A 21,064-nucleotide genomic window follows, 5' to 3' on the forward strand; every position below is an offset into this window, starting at 1 on the left:
AAGAAAAAAAGGAGACGATGCGTATGTTGCAAAAAAAAAAGTGTGGGGGGGGAAGGGAGGGACTTCATATTTCAGGAAAATCCAATTAAAGTTTTTTTTCCCCCTCCAGGGCAACGTAACATGAGTTGCTCTCTAGCTCTGGTGCCCAAGCAAGCTGGAAAGAACAGTGTGGGAATGGGAAAAATCCATGACCGCAAACACTTTTTTACTTTCCCCAAGTTAATAGTGGCTGAGCTTATGGTATTCCCCCCACCCCCATGGGAAGGGGAGGGGAATCGATGCAAATTGCTGGCAAGCAGCTCAAAGTCCCGTATAAAGCAACATGAACATAACATTTTATTCATTTAGATATTTTTATCCCACCCTTTTCCTCAATGAGGATCCACCTCAAGGAGAAATATACAAAATCGTCCTCTCTGTCTCTATTTTATCCATTTATGTCTGGAGGTCTTGCTTCAGGCGCGCCCCCAGCACCTAAGGTTAGAAGGGTGGCAACCCAGGAAAGATCCAGGGGAGTTAGCCGTGTTAGTCTGTAGTAGCAAAATAGTAAAGGGTCCAGTAGCACCTTTAAGATTAACCAACTTTATTGCGGCATAAGTTTTCGAGAGCCACAGCTCTCTGTGTGATGAAGAGAGCTGTGGCTCTCAAAAGCTTATGCTACAATAAAGTTGGTTAGTCTTAAAGGTGCTACTGAACCCAGGAAAGAGCCTTTATGGTCAAGGTACCAAAACTTGGAACTCCTTTGCTAGAGAGCAAAATAGAAAAGAGTCCAGTAGCACCTTTAAGACTAACCAACTTTACTGTAGTATAAGCTTTCGAGAATCACAGTTCTCTTCGTCAGATGCCTGGAGGGTAAGAAGAAACCTTTGCTAGGGAGGGTAAGAAGAAACCTTTGCTAGGGAGATTCATCTCTCTTCCTCTTAATGTCTCTTCTTTATCCTTAACAGAATAAAACTCAGGAATATCTGAGAAAAAGCATGCCTGCGTCTTTAAAGACATGTTAATCAAAATGCTCTCTTTAGATGCATCCTCCCATGTGTTTTCCGGACTGGTCTCTTCAACTACCTGACTATTCAAGGCACTGGTCAGTATCACAGGCAGGTAAAATGGCATTAGATGTCATCAGGATACTTATAAGACAGCCACACCTCTCTGTTGCATACCATAAAGTTCTGCAGTCTAGTTGGTCACCCAGGCTGGAGGACTGGATGGACGTAAGCTGAATAAGGATAAATCTAGACGAGGCAGAAGTAACAGTATGCCTGCGGTGTCTGTTGAGACATGGGTCAAAGATGGGATCTGGATTCCCCTCGACACTTGGGCTGACTTTTTAACGAACAGTGCAATCCTAAGCAGAGTTACTCCAGTCTAAGCCCATTGATTTCAATGTAATTAGACTGGAGTAACTCTGCTTAGGATTGCTCTGTAAATGTATCTACACTGACAACATAATTTCTAGGAATAATGAGAGATGCTGATTTTGACATACAAAGCCCTAAAAATCCCTCCTCGGTGTCCCATTATAATTCTTCAATATTCACTATTTTGGGGGAATGGGTTGTCAGGAGCACAAGCGTAGGGTCTCCATAAATGATGCTTGCTCCTTACTCTTTCCTGGGGCTTCGTTGAAGATACTGATCATGACCCATAAAAGCCCCACAGTCTGCCTCTAGCTCTAGGCACCAGCAAAATCTTCAAGACTTTGGCATGCCCTCTTATATTTGCCATCTGCCACCAAGTCAAGGCTGTAGGGACACGTGGAGAAACCAGGGCTTTTTTTCAGGGGGAATGCGGGGGAACGGAGTTCCAGAACCTCTTGAACATGGTCACATGGCTGGTGGCCCCGCCCCCCGATCTCCAGACAGAGGGGAGTTTAGATCGCCCTCCGTGCCGCTCAGCAATCTAAACTCCCCTCTGTCTGGAGATCGGGGGGGGGGGACCAGTCATGTGACCATTTTCTCCGAGGGCAACCCACTGAGTTCCACCACCTCTTTCCCCAGAAAAAAAGCCCTGGGAGAAACACACACTGTAGCTGAGCCTCAGCTGCAGAACTCTCTTTGCCTGGAGGCTTCTTAAACTCACGAGCCTGTGCATCTTCTCGAAATGGAGCCAGATTTGTATTTAAATATATTTTTGCTGGCCAGAGTCTAGGTGAGATGAAGGCTCAGTCTTGGGTTATGATTATTTAATATTATTACTCATCCCAAGCCTTTGGGATGGGACGGGCTGCAAAACGAATAAAATGTTTTCCTCAGACACGGTTTTCAGTTTATAAATGGACACATGAGTTTTGTTTCACAGGAGAAAAAACAGAGTTTTGTTTCACAGGACAAAAAATAGGCTACAACTGCTAATTCACGAGATACCCCGTATATACAGTAACACAGCATGAAACCTCAAAGATCAGCATGATAAAACTTGATAAATTGAGGAGTATAAAAGAGGATTGCTAATCCTCCTTTTAACACTTTTTTTTTTTGCAGTTGAGAAGGTTGCACATTCACAGTCCTAAAGACTATGAGAAAAAAAACCCATCTGTGACCTTTCTGGGTTATGGAATAAATTAAAAAGACCACGATATGCCTGTCTTCACATTAAGTACCGTAATGTCTGCTGTTGCTGCACAGTAAGCATGCACATTTTCCTGCCCGCAAAGATGACCGGGAGTTAATGTAGCCATCGCCCAGCAAAACGCAAAAGCATCTCATCTCAACCCCCACTCAAACCAGCAAAAGCAAAGGCAGTGGTAGTACGTGATGTTCCTCCGTCACACACAGGTGCATGTACATATTGTCTATATTGTGACTACGTATCACGGATGTCCCATTTATGCTGTGTGGAAGTGCCATGAAGTAGGCTAGAAGGAACTAAAAGGTACAACACAGAACAGTACTTGAAGCACCCAGAAAAGTGGAACATGGATTGTATTTAACTTCCTAAGCAACCCTGAGAAGTCATTCCTCTCCCTCTTTTCCAGCTCAGCAAAATGGCTGGACAGTGTGAAAGAGGAAAAGAAAGGGACCAGCGGAGGGTGTGTGCGTGTTAAGCAGCAGTCCTTAGGACTCGGAAAGATTTTTGCTTTCCTTGACGTAAGGACTCTTACATCATATATTTCCTCCCTTCTTTCAGGTTGTACAACTTCTATACACACCTGCCCTCTGGTAGACTACTCTGCCTTTAAAAACTGATGAAGGCCAAATGTCAAAATATATTTCCTGTACAGCAGGGAAATGTGTAAAGATTTCAAAAATTGCTACCAGACCTGATGGAAGTCACCTCTGTTTTTCATTTGTAATATACTGAAAGATGGCTGAATTCCTTAGCTGGCAGTTGAGAAGGAACAAGGGAACCTATGTTTGCTGTGTTGCGTGTAGGAGAATTGGATATACATTTTATTAGATCAAAGCGTTACTCTTTGGATGAAACACCCCAACTTCCACGGGCGCCAAGGAAGATGCGACATGTACTTCAATTAGAGAACTGCCTCGAGGTCTGATATATCAGAATCGGCCGCTTCGAGTCTTCACCACTGGGTGAAAGGCGGGGTATAAGTATTTTTTTAAAAAAATTAAATAAACAATGAAAGCAGAAATCCATGCTCAGGGTGCCCTTCTCTATTTCAAGTTCAATCGTCCATAAGAACATACCTAAGTACAGCCTGCTGGATCAGACCGGTGGTCCATCTCCTCCAGCATCTTGTTTCACACGCCGGCCAATCAGTTGTCCCAGAGGGTCTAGCCAGGCACAAAGACTAAGGCCCTCCACAGATGCTCCCCACACTGGCCCTCCACAGATGCTCCCCACACTGGCCCTCCACAGATGCTCCCCGCACTGGCCCTCCACAGATGCTGCCTCCCCACACTGGTACTCAGACGCATCTAAACGTGGAGGTTCCCCTTAGTCACCATGCCTAGGAGTCACTGAGAGACCTGTCTTCCATGAAGTTCTCGAAATCCCCTTTTAAACCAGTCTATGCTCGCAGCTATCACTATATCCTCTGGCAGCGAATTCCACATCTTAATCACTCGTCATGTAGAGAATTATTTCTTTTTGTCTGTCCTCCAATGGATGCTTCATTGGATGCCCTCGAGTTCTAGTATTTTGGGAGAGGGAGAAAAAGTTCTTTCTGCCCGTTCTCTCTCACCCCATGCATAATTTTATAAACCTCTACCATGCCCTCCTTTAGTTATCGCTTTTCTAAACCGAGGAGTCCCAGACTCTTCAGCCTTTCCTCATAGGAAAGTGCCCCTCCAACCCCCTAATCATCTGACGAAGTGAGCTGTGGCTCACGGAAGCTCATACCCAACCACAAATTTTGTTAGTCTTATAGATGCTTCTGTGCTCTTGCTCTTTTCTACTAATCGTCTTGGTTGTCCTCTTTTGTACTTTTTCCAGCTCGGCAATATCCTTTTTCAGATACAGTGACCAGAACTGCTCACAGTATTCCAAAAGAGGCCGCACTATAGATCTATACAAGGGCATTACAATATTGACTGGTTTATTTTCAATCCATTTCCTAATAATCCCTAGCATAGAATTTGCCTTTTTCACTGCTGAATCCAAGCTCAAATCACCTGCACCCATTTTCAAGGGAGCTAGAAAAGTTGCTAACACACTGCTATGTATTGTTTGACTTCAGTATTGAGGAGCCTGAATTGAATTTGGTTTCCATAACATTCGGAATAGAATTCTTTGGCTGAATCTTGAACCTTTACTCAGCTCCTAAACTTGGGGTTTTTTGAGGGGGGGGGGGAGCAGAGGGAGAAGAGACGCAAATAAATTTTAATGCAGTCTCTGAAGCAAAGTTTCTCAAGCACTGTGCTGAACTAATTAAAGCAAACTAATTAATCAGGTACACAGTCAAGAACAAATATTTGGAAGCTATTACTCAGACAACCTTCCCTCGCCGCCGCTCACAAAAACGGATAGAAAAACTGACCCCAAACCCTCCCTCCTCAGCTGAAAGTGTCTACCTAAAGCTATTTGAGTAGTGTATAGACTGTGAGAAAATGAGCTTGTCATCCCAGTTTCATTTTTAGTGAACAAACACTGTCTGCCCCACCAAAACCACTGTCTCACCCAGTCACGTCTGGACAGCCTCGACTGAGACATCATGAGCAAAGAAAGCGGGACTTTCAGAATGCACAGCTCAGACACCTTGGCAAGCATCTTCCGCTGCAACAGAGTTTGCGTGCTTTATCTTGTTCACGGACGCCGAGATGCTGCGGCTGTCCAGATGGCTGCTGCCTTGTCTGCCTGGTTTCACAGCTCAGATCTGAGGAAACACCAGGCCTGCACGGCATGCCTGGAAAACTCCCCATGCGCACTGCCCGCCATACTCCTACAGGTCTCTTTGAAGCCTCCTGTATGCCCCCAGCTAAGCCTCAGAAGGCTTTCTTCGCAAATGAAAGCATGCCATTACCCAACTCCTGCAAAGAAATGTTCGCAATTAACAGAGATCCAGAGATGTGGCAAATGAGCGTTCAGACACAAACTGGAAATACCTTCATAATCATTATCAAGTGTTTATCCAAAGATGGTTAAATCCTACACCTAAAGAACCCAGTAAGATATAACTTTATATTATGCACATTTTGAGTGTATGTTAATTCTGTGCAGTTCATTTTGAGTTAAGGTATGCTCTTGCGTCACATAAACTGGAATATTTTGGCGAGGAGAATAAAAGAGACTTGAGAGTCATGGAGGTGCGTAGGTACAGGAAATAATCTATTTTTGGAAATTCTGTGCAAGACTTATCCTTAGAACATGATGAAGGGCTCAGGCACAGCTCAGGGGTAAAATGCATGCTTTGTATGCACGAAGTTCAAGTTCCAATGCATGCAAACTGCAATAAAAGCATTTCAGGACTGGGGAAGATCTTGGTCAGATTCCTCCAAGACCCTCTATCAATTATGGTGAAAACAGGGTTAACATACCTGTAACTTATGTTCATCGAGTTCTTCTGTGCTGACACACATGGGGACTGCGCAGGCGCAGGCCAGCCGCCGGAGAATTTTCTAGAGCTTCCATGGCTCCGAAGGGGCCGTTTGTCGCGCGCCTCAGCGACCGTTTTCCCGCCCAAACGGTCACGTGATCCTCCAGCGACCAACGGCCCCTTCCCTCAGTTCTCCCTTGCCGCCGCTTGACCAACACACTTCAGCCGTAACACCTTAAAAACACCAATATCCGTTACAGCCATCACAGTATTGTGCATTGGAGTTCACAGCGGGGTAGGAGGGAGGGTTGTGTGTCAGCACAGAAGAACTCGATGAACATAAGTTACAGGTATGTTAACCCTGTTTTCATCTTCGTTCTTCTGTGCCTCCACACATGGGAGTGTACCAAGCTTCACACAATAAGGAAGGCGGGGGTGAAGTCCAACACAATTTTATTAAGCAAACAAGATCAACAATAAATAGATATGCATATATACATCTATGTAAAAATACTGTGTAAGGACACATAAATACTCAATATTTACATATATACACACCCCCAGGTACATATATACACACTTTCACTCAAGGGTACCCAACAGGTATGCCAAGAAAGTCATACCAAAACTCCCTCAGGAAAAAAGGGAGTGTAAGACAGCCTTGGCCACAGATACATCCTGCTCCGCATTGACATCAACGGCGTAATGCCTGACAAAGGTGTCTGCAGAGGACCATGTGGCTGCTTTACAAATGTTAACCAGGGGCACCCCCCTGAGGAGTGCCGAAGAGGATGCTTGGGACCGCGTGGAGTGGGCTCTGACATGGAGCGGGCAAGCCACCCCTGCCAGGGAATAGGCCTTGCTAATGGCCGACACAATCCACCTAGACAGGGTCTGCGAGGAAGCCCTGTTACCCTTGTCCTTGGCCCTAAAACATACAAACAGGTGAGGACTGGAGCGGAATCCCTTCGTCCTATCCAGGTAATAGGCTAGGGCCCTCTTCAAGTCTAGGGTATGGAGGGCCTTTTCCCCCTTAGAGGAGGGTTGAGGAAAGAAAGCAGGCAGTGAGATATCCTGCGAGAGGTGGAAGGCGGACACCACCTTGGGCAGGAACTCAAGGCAGGGACGCAGGACCACCTTGTTGGGATGAAACACAAGAAAGGGAGGGTCAGACCGCAGTGCAGACAGTTCACTGACCCTTCTGGCCGATGTGACGGCCACCAAGAATGCTACCTTGTAGGATAGCATATCCAAGGGGCAGGTAGCCATAGGTTCAAATGGAGGCAACATGAGACGTGAGAGCACCAAGGACAGCGACCACTGAGGCACTGGCGCTGACACAGGCGGGTAAAGATTGTACATGCCCTTAAGGAACTGGCGGGATTGTGGGTGAGAAAACACCGTAGCACCCTCAACTCGGGTGTGAGCAGCTGATATCGCTGCCAGGTGGACCTTGAGGGAGGAAGCCTTCAAGCCCAGGCCACGCAAGTGGCACAAATACTCGAACACAACCCCCAAGGGACTGTTGTCAGGCACCACTCCTCTGGCAAGTGCCCAGAGCTCAAACCTGCGCCACTTGGCCGCATAAGCGCGCCTAGTGGATGGCCGACGAGCATTCAGGAGGACCCTCTGTACCTCGTCAGTAAAGCCTATCGGGGAGGAACGATCCGCCAAGCCGTTAGGTGCAGCTTCCTTGGATCGTGGTGGACCAGGCTCCCGTTTAGGAGAAGGTCTTGCCGAGGGGGCAGACTCACATACGTCCGTTGGGACATCCGCAGGAGCTTCGGGAACCAAACCTGCCGTGGCCAGAAGGGGGCCACTAGGATGCAGTCCGTCCCGTCCTCCTCTATCTTGCACAGGACCCTGGGAATCAAGGGGAACGGAGGAAACATGTAGTGCAAGCCCTGCGTCCACGTAAACTGGAAGGCATCCCCAATAGAGAGGGGGTCGCTCCCTGCCCTGGAACAGAACGTGTGGGCCTTGGTGGTCGCCGCAGTGGCGAACACATCTATCACTGGATGACCCCACATCTGGAAGATCGGCCCAACGCACTCTACGTTCAGTTCCCACTCGTGGTCCAGTAAAGGGACCCTGCTGAGGGCATCTGCCCGGGCATTGTCCGACCCAGCCACGTGTATAGCACGGAGCGACACGCCGTTCTTGATAGCCCACTGCCAAGTGAGTGTGGCTTCCCGGCACAGGGCCATGGACACTGTGCCCCCCTGCTGATTCACGTAGTACATGGCAGTCGTGTTGTCCGTCTGCACCAAGACATGACGATTTCTCAGCAGTGCTGTAAGAGACACAAGTGCGAAACGAATGGCCCTTAGTTCAAGCACATTGATATGGAGGGTCTTTTCCCTGTCAGACCAGACATCTTGCACAGACACATCACCACAGTAAGCCCCCCATCCCAACAGAGAGGCATCAGTGGTAACCGTGATGTCATGGTGTTGATACCCAAAAGGGGTCCCTCTAAACAAGTTGTCATCAGACAGCCACCAGTTCAAGGAGGAGAGGATGACCCTCGGGATAGAGAATTTGAGGGACGGAGGGTGCAGTAGAGCATCATACCTCCGCACAAACCAGTTCTGGAGAGGGCGCATACGCAGCCTAGCGAAAGGCACCACAGAGGTGGCCGCTGCCATATGCCCTAGTAAGCACTGGATAGTGCGCACAGACTGGAATCGGTTCCTTTTAAACATGGACACTAGACCCCTTAGGGACCGAGCCCTCTCCAAAGGGAGCAGAACCTTACCCTCCACAGAGTCTAACAGTGCACCAATGTAGGACACTTTGCAGTTGGGCACCAGTTTGGATTTCTCCAAGTTCACCAGGAGCCCCAGGCGTTGGCAAGTGCTAAGTACCAAGCCAATGTCCTGCACCAGCCTAGACTCCGATTCAGCCACGATGAGCCAGTCATCGAGGTACGGAAAGATGGTACAGCCTTCTTCCCGTAGGAAGGAAACCACAGGGGCCACACATACTTCCTGTGCTCCTTCCGTATGCCCACGTGAAAGTATGCGTCCTTTAAGTCAAGAACCGCAAACCAATCCCCCTGTCTCAGCAAGGCGATCACAGCCGCCAACGTTACCATTTTGAATTTGGTCACCTTGAGGAAGGCATTAAGGTCCCTCAGATCTAAGATGGGACGTAAGCCCCCATCCTTCTTAGGGACCAGGAAGAACCTAGAGAAGAATCCCTTTACAGAGTCCTCATAGGGCAATTCTTCCACAGCACCCTTGGCCAAGAGCGACACGATCTCCGCATCCAGCTCGGCCATAGTGTTATTGACAGCTGTCAGGGGTGAACTGCATCTAGGCAGCTCAACAAATTCCAGCCCGTATCCCAGCTCAACAATAGTTAAGACCCATGAGTCAGATGTTATTGACTCCCACTCAGAGAGGAGTGGACTAAGTCTGTCCGAAAAGTTCGGGGATACGGCTGGCGTGACCCGTCAGTACTGCCTCCCGGTGCCCTGCTGATCCTTCTGCTGGGCCGGTTGTTGTGCCGGACGAGGCTTGAAGGGCCGACGCCTCCTCTGCTGTTGTGCGGGAGGGTAGGGCCGCTGTTGGTAGGCAGGATACTGCTGGTAGCCCGGCCGCTGTTGCTGGTATCTGCCCTGGTAATGGTAAGGGCCAGATCGGGGAGCGTACCGTGACCTGGAGGAGGGCTTGTCCGTTGGAGCCAGACCCAAAGACCGCGCCGTCTGCCGGTCCTCCTTCTTTTTCTTCAGGGTCTCGTCGGTCGCTTTGGAAAAGAGCGAGTCCCCCTCAAATGGCATGCTCTCCACTCTGGAACGCACCTCTTGGGACAGGGCCGTAGACCGCAACCAGGAGTGGCGCCTGAGGACCACCGCCGAAGCCATCCCCCTAGCAGCAGTGTCAGCAGCGTGGCTCCCTGCGTTCATTTGCTGTTTCGACAGCCGGACAGCCTCTGTTTGCAGCAGGGACACCACCGCCCTCTGCTCAGGAGGGAGGTCCCGGGTATAGGATGCCAACTTCTCCCAGAGGTACAGCTGGTACCCTGCCATGATGGTCTGGTAGTTGGCAATCCTCAGACCCAGCGAAGAGACGATGTACTGGCGCCTGCCCATGGCATCAAGCTTCTTGCCCTCTTTATCGGCAGGCACCGAGGAGTGACCCGATCGTCGGGGGTTGAATTCCTCTGTGACCAGGGAGGAAGGTGGAGGGTGTTTCACCAACGCCGGCCAGGTACCCTGCTTGATCTTGTAGAGCTGCTCAATCCTCTTGGATGTTGGAGGCTGATCACAGGGCACCTGCCATACCTTCTCCACGATTTCCTCAATACCCTCGAGCATGGGGAAGCCAACGTACGCCGGGTTGTCTCCGTAAATGCGTTTGAGGAGCTTGTCCTTGGTCTGGGGAACCGCCGAGGAGATGTCCATCTCGAGAGCCTTGGCCATCCTTGCCATCTGGTCGGCGTAGATGCGGAGGTCCTCGAAAGGCGAGTCCGCCGATGGCACTAACTCCTCAGCCGGCGATGGTTCGGACCAGGACTCCGACTGGTAGCCAAAGCTCTCCCCATCCTCCTCATCGGAACCGAGCTGGGATTCCGGAACCTGGAGCGGAGGGGGAGCCCACGCCGACCTCGATGTCGAAGGCCTCGGTTCCGACACGGAGAAACCCGCAGGTGCCCCTTCCCACTGGCAACGGTATGGCGAGGGGAGGTAGGAGGCCTGTCGATGTCGGGACGCAGTGGACCGGGCCGATCGGACACTGTCCCCAGACCGACGTCGCTCACGACCGGCAGCTGGTGAAGATGGACGGGCAGGGGAAGGACGGCTCCGACGAGGAGACGGGCTCGGTTCCAGCCTCGGCGACCGAAGAGCAGGCGATGGTCGGCTCCGACGGCGCGGGCTCGGCTCCGGCCCCGACGAGAATTCCGCGGGCACCGTCTCGAAGGCCATCGGATCCGGCACTGGCACGGCGAGTTCCTCTGGTTCGGGGGAATCCAGATGAGGGGAAGGCGTGTGAGGAAGCACGATGACCTCCTCCTGGGGAGCGGGATGCGGCGACCGATGATGTTTGGTCTTCTTCTTCTTCTTCGCCGGTTCCGAAGAAGACCTCGGAACCGACGCGCTCCTCGCCTTCGAAGGGGACCTCGGCCTCGACCTCTTAGGTTTTACCGGAATCGACCCGGTCGTCGGTTCCGATCGGGGACTCGGTAGACGGATCCTCGGTTCCGATGTCGGTCTCGGATCCGACCTGGTGGAAGATGCGCTACGGGGCGGCCGCACCGGTCCCTGCGCTGGAGAGGCCGCTCTCGACGCCGAGGCACTCGGGGGACGCGGTTTCGACCCCGACCTCGCGGAGGCCACTGAGCCAGCTCTGGAATGCCGTTCGGCAGAGGGGCTAGGGCCGGCCTTGGAGGAGGGCAACGGGGCGCCTCCGGACATGACCTTCTGCCACAGGGAGGAGTTAAGACGGGCCTTGCGTTCCTGTCGGGCCTTGCTGGTGAAGCCCTGGCAAATCTTACAGGCCGTTACATTATGGGTCTCCCCCAAACAGAACAGGCACAGTTCATGGCCATCGGTCTTGGCCATTTTAGTGTGGCATTGGAGGCAATGCTTGAAGAGAGCCTTTGAGGCCATCTTCAGGGGCACGCGAAAGGAAGGTCAAAAACAGTCCGAGTCAAATTACCGAGTCCACAACAAAGTCCAAACGAGATCCGAAGAATAGTCGAGGTCACGAAGTCCGAAGTCAAAAGCCAAGCAATCAGTCAGAATAAAGCACGAAGCACAAAAGCACAGAGCAACGAAGCTCACGTTCTCTCCAAGCGGCGGCAAGAAGAGAACTGAGGGAAGGGGCCGTTGGTCGCTGGAGGATCACGTGACCGTTTGGGCGGGAAAACGGTCGCTGAGGCGCGCGACAAACGGCCCCTTCGGAGCCATGGAAGCTCTAGAAAATTCTCCGGCGGCTGGCCTGCGCCTGCGCAGTCCCCATGTGTGGAGGCACAGAAGAACGAAGATGAACAATATTTAGGTAGGTGGAACATTAGGCTAAAACATCGCAAAGCAGGCATTTGTTTGGTGCTTTTCTCCCACCACGGAACTCAAGGCAGCATAGATAGGCTGGGCTATATATTGCAGTGGTTGTATTATGTGCTTTCCAGCGAAACCCGTTGCGATGGTGGTGGAAAGTGCTGTCAGGTCATAGGTGACTTACAGCGACCCCATGGGCTTTTCAAGGCAAGAGATGAAAAGGGGTGCTTTGCCGTTGCTCGCCTCTGCGTAGCAACCCTGGACTTTCTTTGTGGTCTCCCCATCCAAGGGCTAACCAGGGACAACCCTGCTTAGCTTCTATGATCTGATGAGATCCAGCTAGCCTGGACCATCCATGCCAGGGCACCCATTCATAGAATCATAGGTTTGGAAGGGACCTCCAGGGTTAGGGTTAGGGTCTTGATATTCTTCTTAATTATTTATTATGTAATTACTTATGATTTTAAATGTTTTTAGGGTTTTTTAATGTATTTATTGAATCGTGTAACATTGCTATGACTATGTTTTAAATGATATAATCCACCCTGAGCCCCTTTGCAGGGAAGGCGGAATAGAAATATAATAAAATAAATAAATAAATCTAGTCTAACCCCCTGCACAATGCAGGAACTTCAGCTCCATGCCGAGAAGATGGCAAAACACCTCCAGGATTCCTAGCAAAACAGGCCTGGGGGAAATTGCTACCTGACCCCAAGGTGGTGATTGGCCTTATCCTGGGCATGTAAGGAGGGGCCACGAGAACTAAGCACTGATGCAACCCTTCCTGCCCTCCCTCTCATGATCTGCCTAGGTTCACAGAATCAGCATTGCTGTCAGATGGCTATCTAGCCTCTGCTTAAAACCTCCAAAGGAGAGCCCAACACCTCTGGAGGAAGCCTGTTCCACTGAGGGATCGCTCTAATTGTGATGCCCTAAACGAGATGTAAGCCACCCACTATGTACTTTGACCTGTTGTGTGCTTAAAAGATCAAAATTCCCAGTTTTGCAAGCCTAGGCAGGCAGGCAGTAAAAGCAGACGGTTTAAGTAACCCGTGCGGGGTGGGGCACACATAAACAGAGGGTTCCCCTTGGTGGATTAGGAGTTATGTAGGCCTGCCCATAGGCCTCCACATCCTTCTATTACAATCTGATTTTTGTTCGGCTGAACTAGAGTTCAAATTTTTACAGTCCAATCCAATCCGCGTTTCCTCAGAAGTCACTCAGTGCCACTTTGGCTCAACAGGCCTCACTCGCGAGTGAGCTGCCTCAGTAATCCCAAACCTGGTATAATGTTATATGGCCCTCAACCGGCATGTACTGAATAGAATCCCTTGCTTTTTTAAAAATACCTTTCTGCTTTTATAGTATCGTTAGCTTGCTCAAAAGATGGTTAACGTTTCTGTGCTAACATTCAGCAATACGCTGCACATGCCAAAACATGTAAGGGGAAATTAAATATGACTTCTAAAACACAATTTGCTTTAAGGAACTGAAATAATATAAGGGAGTAATTTAGCATCCACCAGTGCATAAAGACAGTAAGATTACTAGTATTTTGCTTCTCTACTGGAGGACTGAAATGAAGGGCTATTTATAAAGTACTTACTGCTTTGGCTATAATCAAACGTAATAACAAACTAGAACAAAAACAATCTTTTTGTTGAAACCACCTTTGTAATAATGCTTTTTAATAACCCTCCTAATGGCCAAATTAGAAGGACCCCAACTGAAGTCATTCATCCCACATAAAACAAACATTGCTTTTTCTTCTTAGCTTTGTTTTACAACCTCTATCATTTCCAGATGATGCTTGAGGGGTTTAAAGTTTTCAAGACTCAGATGCTTAAACTGGCAGCTGCTTTCTATTTACCATAGACAAACGTAAGATGAATCTAAACAAGGGACTTCATTGACTCCTTTACGGAGAATTAGCTGAGAAAGGAAGAAAGCAAAGGGACTGAGACAAGGATCTCCCCCAGCAACTACAGAAGTACGGTTCTTTGGATTTATTAGCGCAAAGGCATAACATGGAATGACATCAAGCGCTCTCTGGGCCTTCCAATTAGAGCCACACAGCAGGTAAGGGGGACGTAACAATAACAACAACAACAAAATTCGATTTGTATACCGCCCTTCGGGACAACTTAACGCCCACTCAGAGCGGTTTACTAAGTGTGTTATTATTATCCCTACAACAATCACCCTGTGAAGTGGGTGGGGCTGAGAGAGCTCTGAGAAGCTGTGACTGACCCAAGGTCACCCAGCTGGCTTAAAGCGGAGGAATTGGGAATCAAAACTGGCTCTCCAGATTAGAGTTCTGCTGCTCTTAACCACTACACACCAGACTGGCTCTCCTTTCTCCTCTCACTCCTCTGGCAGGACAGAGTGTAATTGTTGTCACAAACTTCTACTAAGTAGACTTTAAAAGATATCACTTCAACTCTGCTCATGGTCTTCTTTACATATCCATTTTCCTTTGAATGGGGGATATATTCAACCTTTAGCTGACAGATAATGAAGCCACTCTCTTGGGGTTAGGCTTCATACAACCGATGACTAGAAGAGCTTCTTTCACTTTCGCATGCAAGGGCATATACCTCTTCATCTCCAGGAAGAAACCACATAACCGATGACAGGTTGATAGGGAATGGCTGGCCCAAGGTCACCCAATGAGCTTCATGGCTGAACGGGGGTTTGGACCTGAATCTCCCCAGCCCTCGTCCAGGACTCTAACCCCTCCACCCACGTAAAAATAAATATGGCGGCCAAGGTTTCTAGGCCAGAGAGTTGACAGCTGAAGAGACGTGAAACTATTTCTCCATCATGGAATATAAATACAAACTCATCAATGGAAAATGACTAAGGGATAAAAAGCTGTCAAACGTCTACACCCTAAGAAGGTCTTCCGGTCATCCCTCACCAGGCCACTGCGTGCAGGTTGCTTGCTAGATACGGAACTATGTAGGTACAAACACCAGGTGAGCAGACATGCCAAAAGATAAAGCTATTCCCGATTTCAGTCACTAGATAGAGGTGGTCAAAGGACCATCGGGAAGAAAGATTCTGCAATGCTGTAGTGCAACAGTTTATAACCCTTTTCAAGCGATTTTAACAATAATGCATAATTACATCATATAACATATCATTTTCCAACATTTTCCAGCATGGCTGTTGTGGGTTTTCCGGGCTGTATTGCCGTGGTCTTGGCATTGTAGTTCCTGACGTTTTGCCAGCAGCTGTGGCTGGCATCTTCAGAGGTGTAGCACCAAAAGACAGAGATCTCACTGAGGCCGTGAAAGCCTTCGACAATACATTTCTTCTTCAGGGGCAACCAGCTATATCCGTACTCAGTTGCATAACATACGTGCCGAAAGAACACCCATGGACGTGGAAAGGATCCTTGGAGTCCCTAAAGACTTTTCCTGCTGCACTGCCGTCACACCCTCAGGTCCTCTAGCAGAGGACTTTTGTTCTTGTGTATAATGAATGATAAACATGCTGGAAAATGTTGGAAAATGATATGTTATATGATGTAATTATGCATTATTGTTAAACTCACTTGAAAAGGGTTATAAACGGTTGCACTATAGCATTGCAGAATCTTTCTTCCCGATGGTCCTTTGACCACCTCTATCAGGCGAGCAGGCATAGCATGCTAGGACCCGAAACCAAAATTCAGAGGAAGCTTCTCTCCAACAAGTCAGAGAGCTCACCGGAGAAGCACTCCATGAAGGCTGTCACCAGAACATGGAGACGGGCTAGGCCATGTTTAAAAGTCTAGATCCCTGCTAGCCATAGCAAAGAAAGTCTGCTATAAAAGTCTGTATGTGAGTGCGTGCACGCGCACACACACACACACACACACACACAAAGAACAATATAACTACAAAATTCTTCCTTTGGCAGCTTACAAAAATTCACTCAGTGAATATACAGATTTATTTTCATCTTCAGAGTTTAGGGAAATGGGGAGGTGGGGATATCCAAGAAAGAGAAAACCACTGAATAAATCCTAGGAACAATTGGGAGTTATGGGTGCATTAATTCAGGCAAAGAAAATTATTTTGTAGTACACTCAGTGTAGCAAAGAAGTCTGAGTTATTGTAGCGGCACATATTTATGTCAGGAGTGTGTGCATGTGTTTCTGTATATGCAAATTATATTTATTTGCTTACGCAAAGCACGCGAGCACATGAATACTTACGACAAAACTGTTCCATGTACTGACTGTACTACTTCATGCTCATTCATTCTGACTCTGTATTTTTCCTAATAGCACAAAGCACTTCATCTGTTATGTATATACACCCCTACTGGCTGGACAGCAGAAATATGGGCTGGGGTCCAAATAACCATTCTAGGCACGCCCAAGCTGTGCCAACACCACGCAGCTGCTGTTTCTAACTTTTCAAAGCCTCGATGGTTTGGGAGCAGAATATCTACTGCCACAGAAGCCCTCCTGCTCCAATGGGGTGCGGCTCAGGTTACCTCATATGGGGGATGCAGGATCTGGCTTGGGACAGGTCTCATTGCCACAAGAGGGCCGCTTGTCTTCTTCACCTGCCTCGTTTTGGGGACGGGTGAAGGCTGTTCCTTCGCAGTATGCATTTGAGGATGAAGTTTAGAGTATTTTAAGGATGGAGTTCTAGTCTGGAATTTAGCTGAACAGGCTAAATGTTCTGATTTAATTCAGTCAAGAATGAATAGAGAAGCTGTAGGACCTTATAATATGGATATAAATTATCTTAGTTTTTTTGTGTCTGACACCGAGTGACTTTTCTGTGTGATCTACATTGCTTTTTATTTAAAATGTTGAGTTACACTCAATATTGCAATTTTAATTTCTTTTTAATATGTAATTTAAAAAAAGAGAGTATTTTAGGGCCTGAACACTTTTTCTGCTGCTTGATCTATGTGGTTAGAAGACTGTATGATGCCGTAATCTTGGTTTTGTTTTTCTTTCCGTCTTGCAGAAGTGAACTTCCTTGAAAGCTTTTAAAGTTATAAAGCGGTATATAAAGTTATAAAGCGGTATATAAGCACTGCAAAATACAATATAGAGAAGTGCTTTGAAAATCTGAAAAGTGGCTTACAATCAGGCACAGAGGGGGGCTACTGTTTGACAGAAGCAGGCCTGAAGCAGCCACGGGCGTGCAGAAAATTCGTTCTGGGCTCTTTGGATCCTGGCAAAAATATTTCACCCCCTTTGTGTTCCATTCCCATCATACTTTGCCAGCAATATTCTCCCCTCTCCCTTTCTGGCAATCGAATGCAAATACTAAAAAACTGCAAGCTGTCAGACTAGAGTAAAATTTCTTTGCTGTGAATAGCTGTGGTTTTTACTTTGCCATTCACAAGTATATTTTTTATTTTCTTAGTGAGTTTCAGACATGATGTCATCAACTGAACTTCCTATATTTTGGTGTTTGGTGGTTGCCGGGTTGTCAAACACTTTGATAGACTTCTGCAGGCTTAGGGATGCGGCGGCAGCGGCTGCTGCTATTTTGACACGTTCCCTAAAACATTAAACTCGCTACTCACGTAATCCGGATGTGGAGAATCATCCGAAGCGAGGGGACTTCTCAAGGAAGTGGCCTGCTCCAAAACTTTGTTGTGCTTCTTGGACAACAGCGAGAACAAACTGGGGGAAAACAGAAAAGTTTTAAAAAATTATAACAGCATTCAAAACAAGGGATCTCCGATCCTACGAAGCTGGATTGTCAACTGAGCTCTTCACATTTGTATCTTATACAGGAAAAAACCCCTCATCTATAAGGCAGGTTTTGGAAATGGAATTCTGCAAACAGGTATATCGTGATAGTGGAGCATTTTTGAAATGGTTAGCAAACCTGACATTTTGTTTTGACAACCAAAAACAACTAACTACTAAGAGCTGGTGCACATGGAACATAATGTTGGCTCTTAAGTATAGTTAGGGGGTCAGGCTGTAGGACTCTCTCTCACCTTCTCATGCAAATTCATACCATCCCTCTGACCATGTGTTGGCATAATGCCAATCAATGCTAACCGTAATTGATACAGAAATGGGAAGGAGTGCTCTGAACCTAGCATTTGGAGCTGGGATTGATGCTCATTCCTCCAATTAGGAGCTTGCCCATCAGTTGAGAATTCATCAGGAGCCCTGCTGTGTGCACCCTGAACTTCAGAGGTGGGTGGCCACTAGATATAGGGCCTTTTCTGTGGTGGCACCTTCATGCTACAGCTCTTCCTCCTGTTTTTTCGGCAACTGTTTATTGTTGAGATCGGAAGCTCACTCTCTCACGTGCACACAGGCACACACACACACAAGGGTAGCGGGACACATACACAGGAACGCAACGATAAATAAGCAAAACAGTTTGTAAAGAAATGCTTTCATTTTTATGTTTGGACAGTATTAAAACCATCATCTCCAGTTTCAAAAGCCTCTCTTAGCTGAGAACAGGTGGCCAGAGTGGAGAGTCAAATGCTTTCTAAGCCACACTCAGGGTCTTTAGTTATGCTAATGCCCCACCTGGCTGAAGACCAAGGAGTGGCCAGGCAACTTTCTGTTAAAAGCTTACCCTTTCCAGGTGCGGCTGTGTCGGCACATGTGTGATGGAAGGGGGGGGCAGAGCCTTGGAGGACTAAAATACCAGAGAGGATTCTCCTAGAACCTCCAGGAAAAGCCTCTCTGATCTGCCCAGGGGGTGGGCAACAGGAAAGAATACAACCTCCTGGCACAGGGAGGAGGTACCTTCAGCTGACTTGGGCTGGAAGCTGAAGGAGCTGAGAGACGGCTCCTTGCAGTCGGCACCATTAGCCATGTAGTGGCTGGAGGCCTGAACCATAAAAGGTATGAGGGCATCTCAGTAAGCTGAAACTTTCTAAGATTGAGAGCCTGCCTAAGATCTAAGTTAGGCATGTATAAAGGGAGGGACAGAATAACTGTGTTTTTACCCATTTCTTTTGAGTTTCTTGCTTGCTTTGGAGCTGTGCTTAAAAGTGTGAGTGTGAACATTCCCCCCCCCCTTTTAAAATAAATGCTTTTTAAAAATTCTTACATGCTGGTAGCTGTTCTCTGTATCACATAAGACTCCCACTGCTCAAACATGCTATTTAAAGCAGGTGCCACAGAAAGGGGGTGGTCTGTAGGCAAGCCACTGATCCCCCAGTGCAGGGAGCAGTTCCTGCAGTAACCAGGAGTTGTGTAGCAGGAGACTGGGCACACAGCAAGGCTCAGAGCGGCCAGTCTGCACAGGAGAGAGGGGAGCCTTGTCCCTCCCCATGGGCAATTCCCACAAAGGCCAAGTCATGGTAGCGGGCACAAGAGAGAAGGAACAAAAGCCCCTCTGAGGGTTGGGGATCCAAGTGGATGGCATGTGCCAGGTGGGGACATGGTCTGCCATTGGTTAACTCCAGAAACCCCAGAAGGGGCAGTGTTCATGTGTCAGTGGGGGTGTTCTGCCGCACAGAAGATAAGAAGCCAAGCTTCCCAGAGAGCAATCAGACAGAAAGGGAGGATAGCTTAGTGAGACCGATATGACAAATACAGGACAAGGTTAAGAATGGGTTCCAAACCAAGTATTTCAAGATAAATATGTTCATGTTTTCCAGCAATGTGTTCATCAGATACAAGCCTGTCTTTCTTGGAGGAAAGCAAAGTCTTTCTTATCCTAGCATAACAAGCAGCCGTCACAATCTAACCCCTAACAGTTTGAACGCCAGCATCCTTGCATGTGATTCCAAGCACACTTTTGTTCATACAGGCTGTACTTGATCCATCCTTTACAGTGTTCCTGAATATTCCCTGATACTTCAGTGGGACCCCTGGGATGGTTCTAGAGATCTTGGTTTACTGATCTGTAGCTTCCGTTTCTTGTAGATCTATATATCTCAAGGTATATGGCTCAAAGAGACGAGGATGTATTTTGTTTAGTTTCTTGCTTTGCTGTAGTTTAAAATAAAGATTTTACATAAAATGGGCCTAACGAAACCCTCAAACCACAAATTCAATTCCCATACCACCTCTGTGAAATGTGCATACCATTGCAGGAGGGGGCTCATGCCGACATAAAGTAAAGGCTGTTCAGTTTGTACAAATCCCCATGTTATTCCGTTATGGCTAATGAAAACAAGTCCTCGATTCGTTCTGCCGATTTAGTAAGGTCTAGATAGGTGGAAGCAGCTACTTAGAATCGTAGAGTTCGAAGGGGCCTTACAGACCATCTAGTCCAACCCCCTGGCCGATATAGGAACAGCCTAAAGCATCCCCCGCAAGTATTCATCCAGTCACTCCTTGAAGACTGTGGATGAGGGGGAACCTGCTACATCCCTAAGCAGCCGATTTCACAGTTTAATTACTCTTACTTCTCTCTCTTTTAAATTACAATGAATAGCCACACATGTATCCACCAAGGACACAAGATATTATTTCAAAAGCATGCGTTCCAAAGAATGTGACCTTGACCATCCTCCATGATTCGTGCTAAACAAAGGTTTTGTAAATATTCGAGTCCTAGCACGGTTTGAATCTGCAGCCTATGAGGAGCTTTGCACACTACTACCGAATGCTACTGGGCAACAAAACAGACCCACAAAGAAACCTCTCACTCAACAATTGACCAGAACGTGTCACGTGATAAAAACAAATCCATATCAAAGCTTCCATGGTACAGACCTGCTCTGCCCAACAATTTTTCTGCTTGACTTGCTACACCCAAGACCCCAGCCCGCCACCACTTTGCAGGAGTCAGGTTTGAGTGACAAACTGTTTCATTTTAATAACAAAAGCCGGACTAATGTCTGCTTGGCTGGCCTGCTGCCTCGACTTGTTTTTTCTCATACCTCAACAGAACTATAACGTTCTTGGTCCCCTAACTACATTCAATCTTCCTTCCCTTTTCAACGTTAGCCTTCTGCAGTGTCGCGCTTGCATTTACCATGGTTAGCTTCAAATCACAGTTTGCATACAGGGTTTGAAGCAGTTTTGCAAAACTTAGTTAAAACTAACTAACCATGATTAACTTCAGTGTAGCTGGCGTAGAGTTGCCAGCTTGGGTGGGGAAATGCCTGGAGATTTGGGAGTTGGAACCTGGAGCTGGTAGGGTTTGGGGAAAGGAGGGACTTCAGCAGGTTATAGTACC

General features: G+C 47.8%; 1 protein-coding gene across 2 annotated transcripts in view; it reads right to left on the bottom strand.

Annotated features, from left to right (window-relative positions):
- DYM (dymeclin) overlaps positions 1–21,064 on the bottom strand; it is a 260,543-nt gene that overhangs the window by 63,372 nt on the left and 176,107 nt on the right. For both annotated transcript variants that reach the window (XM_054986512.1, XM_054986514.1), the window contains one exon: positions 17,481–17,580. In XM_054986512.1, the coding sequence (XP_054842487.1) occupies positions 17,481–17,580 (100 nt within the window). The remainder of the gene's footprint in view (positions 1–17,480; positions 17,581–21,064) is intronic.

The sequence above is a fragment of the Eublepharis macularius genome, chromosome 8 (assembly GCF_028583425.1).
Source record: "Eublepharis macularius isolate TG4126 chromosome 8, MPM_Emac_v1.0, whole genome shotgun sequence".
NCBI lineage: Eukaryota > Metazoa > Chordata > Lepidosauria > Squamata > Eublepharidae > Eublepharis > Eublepharis macularius.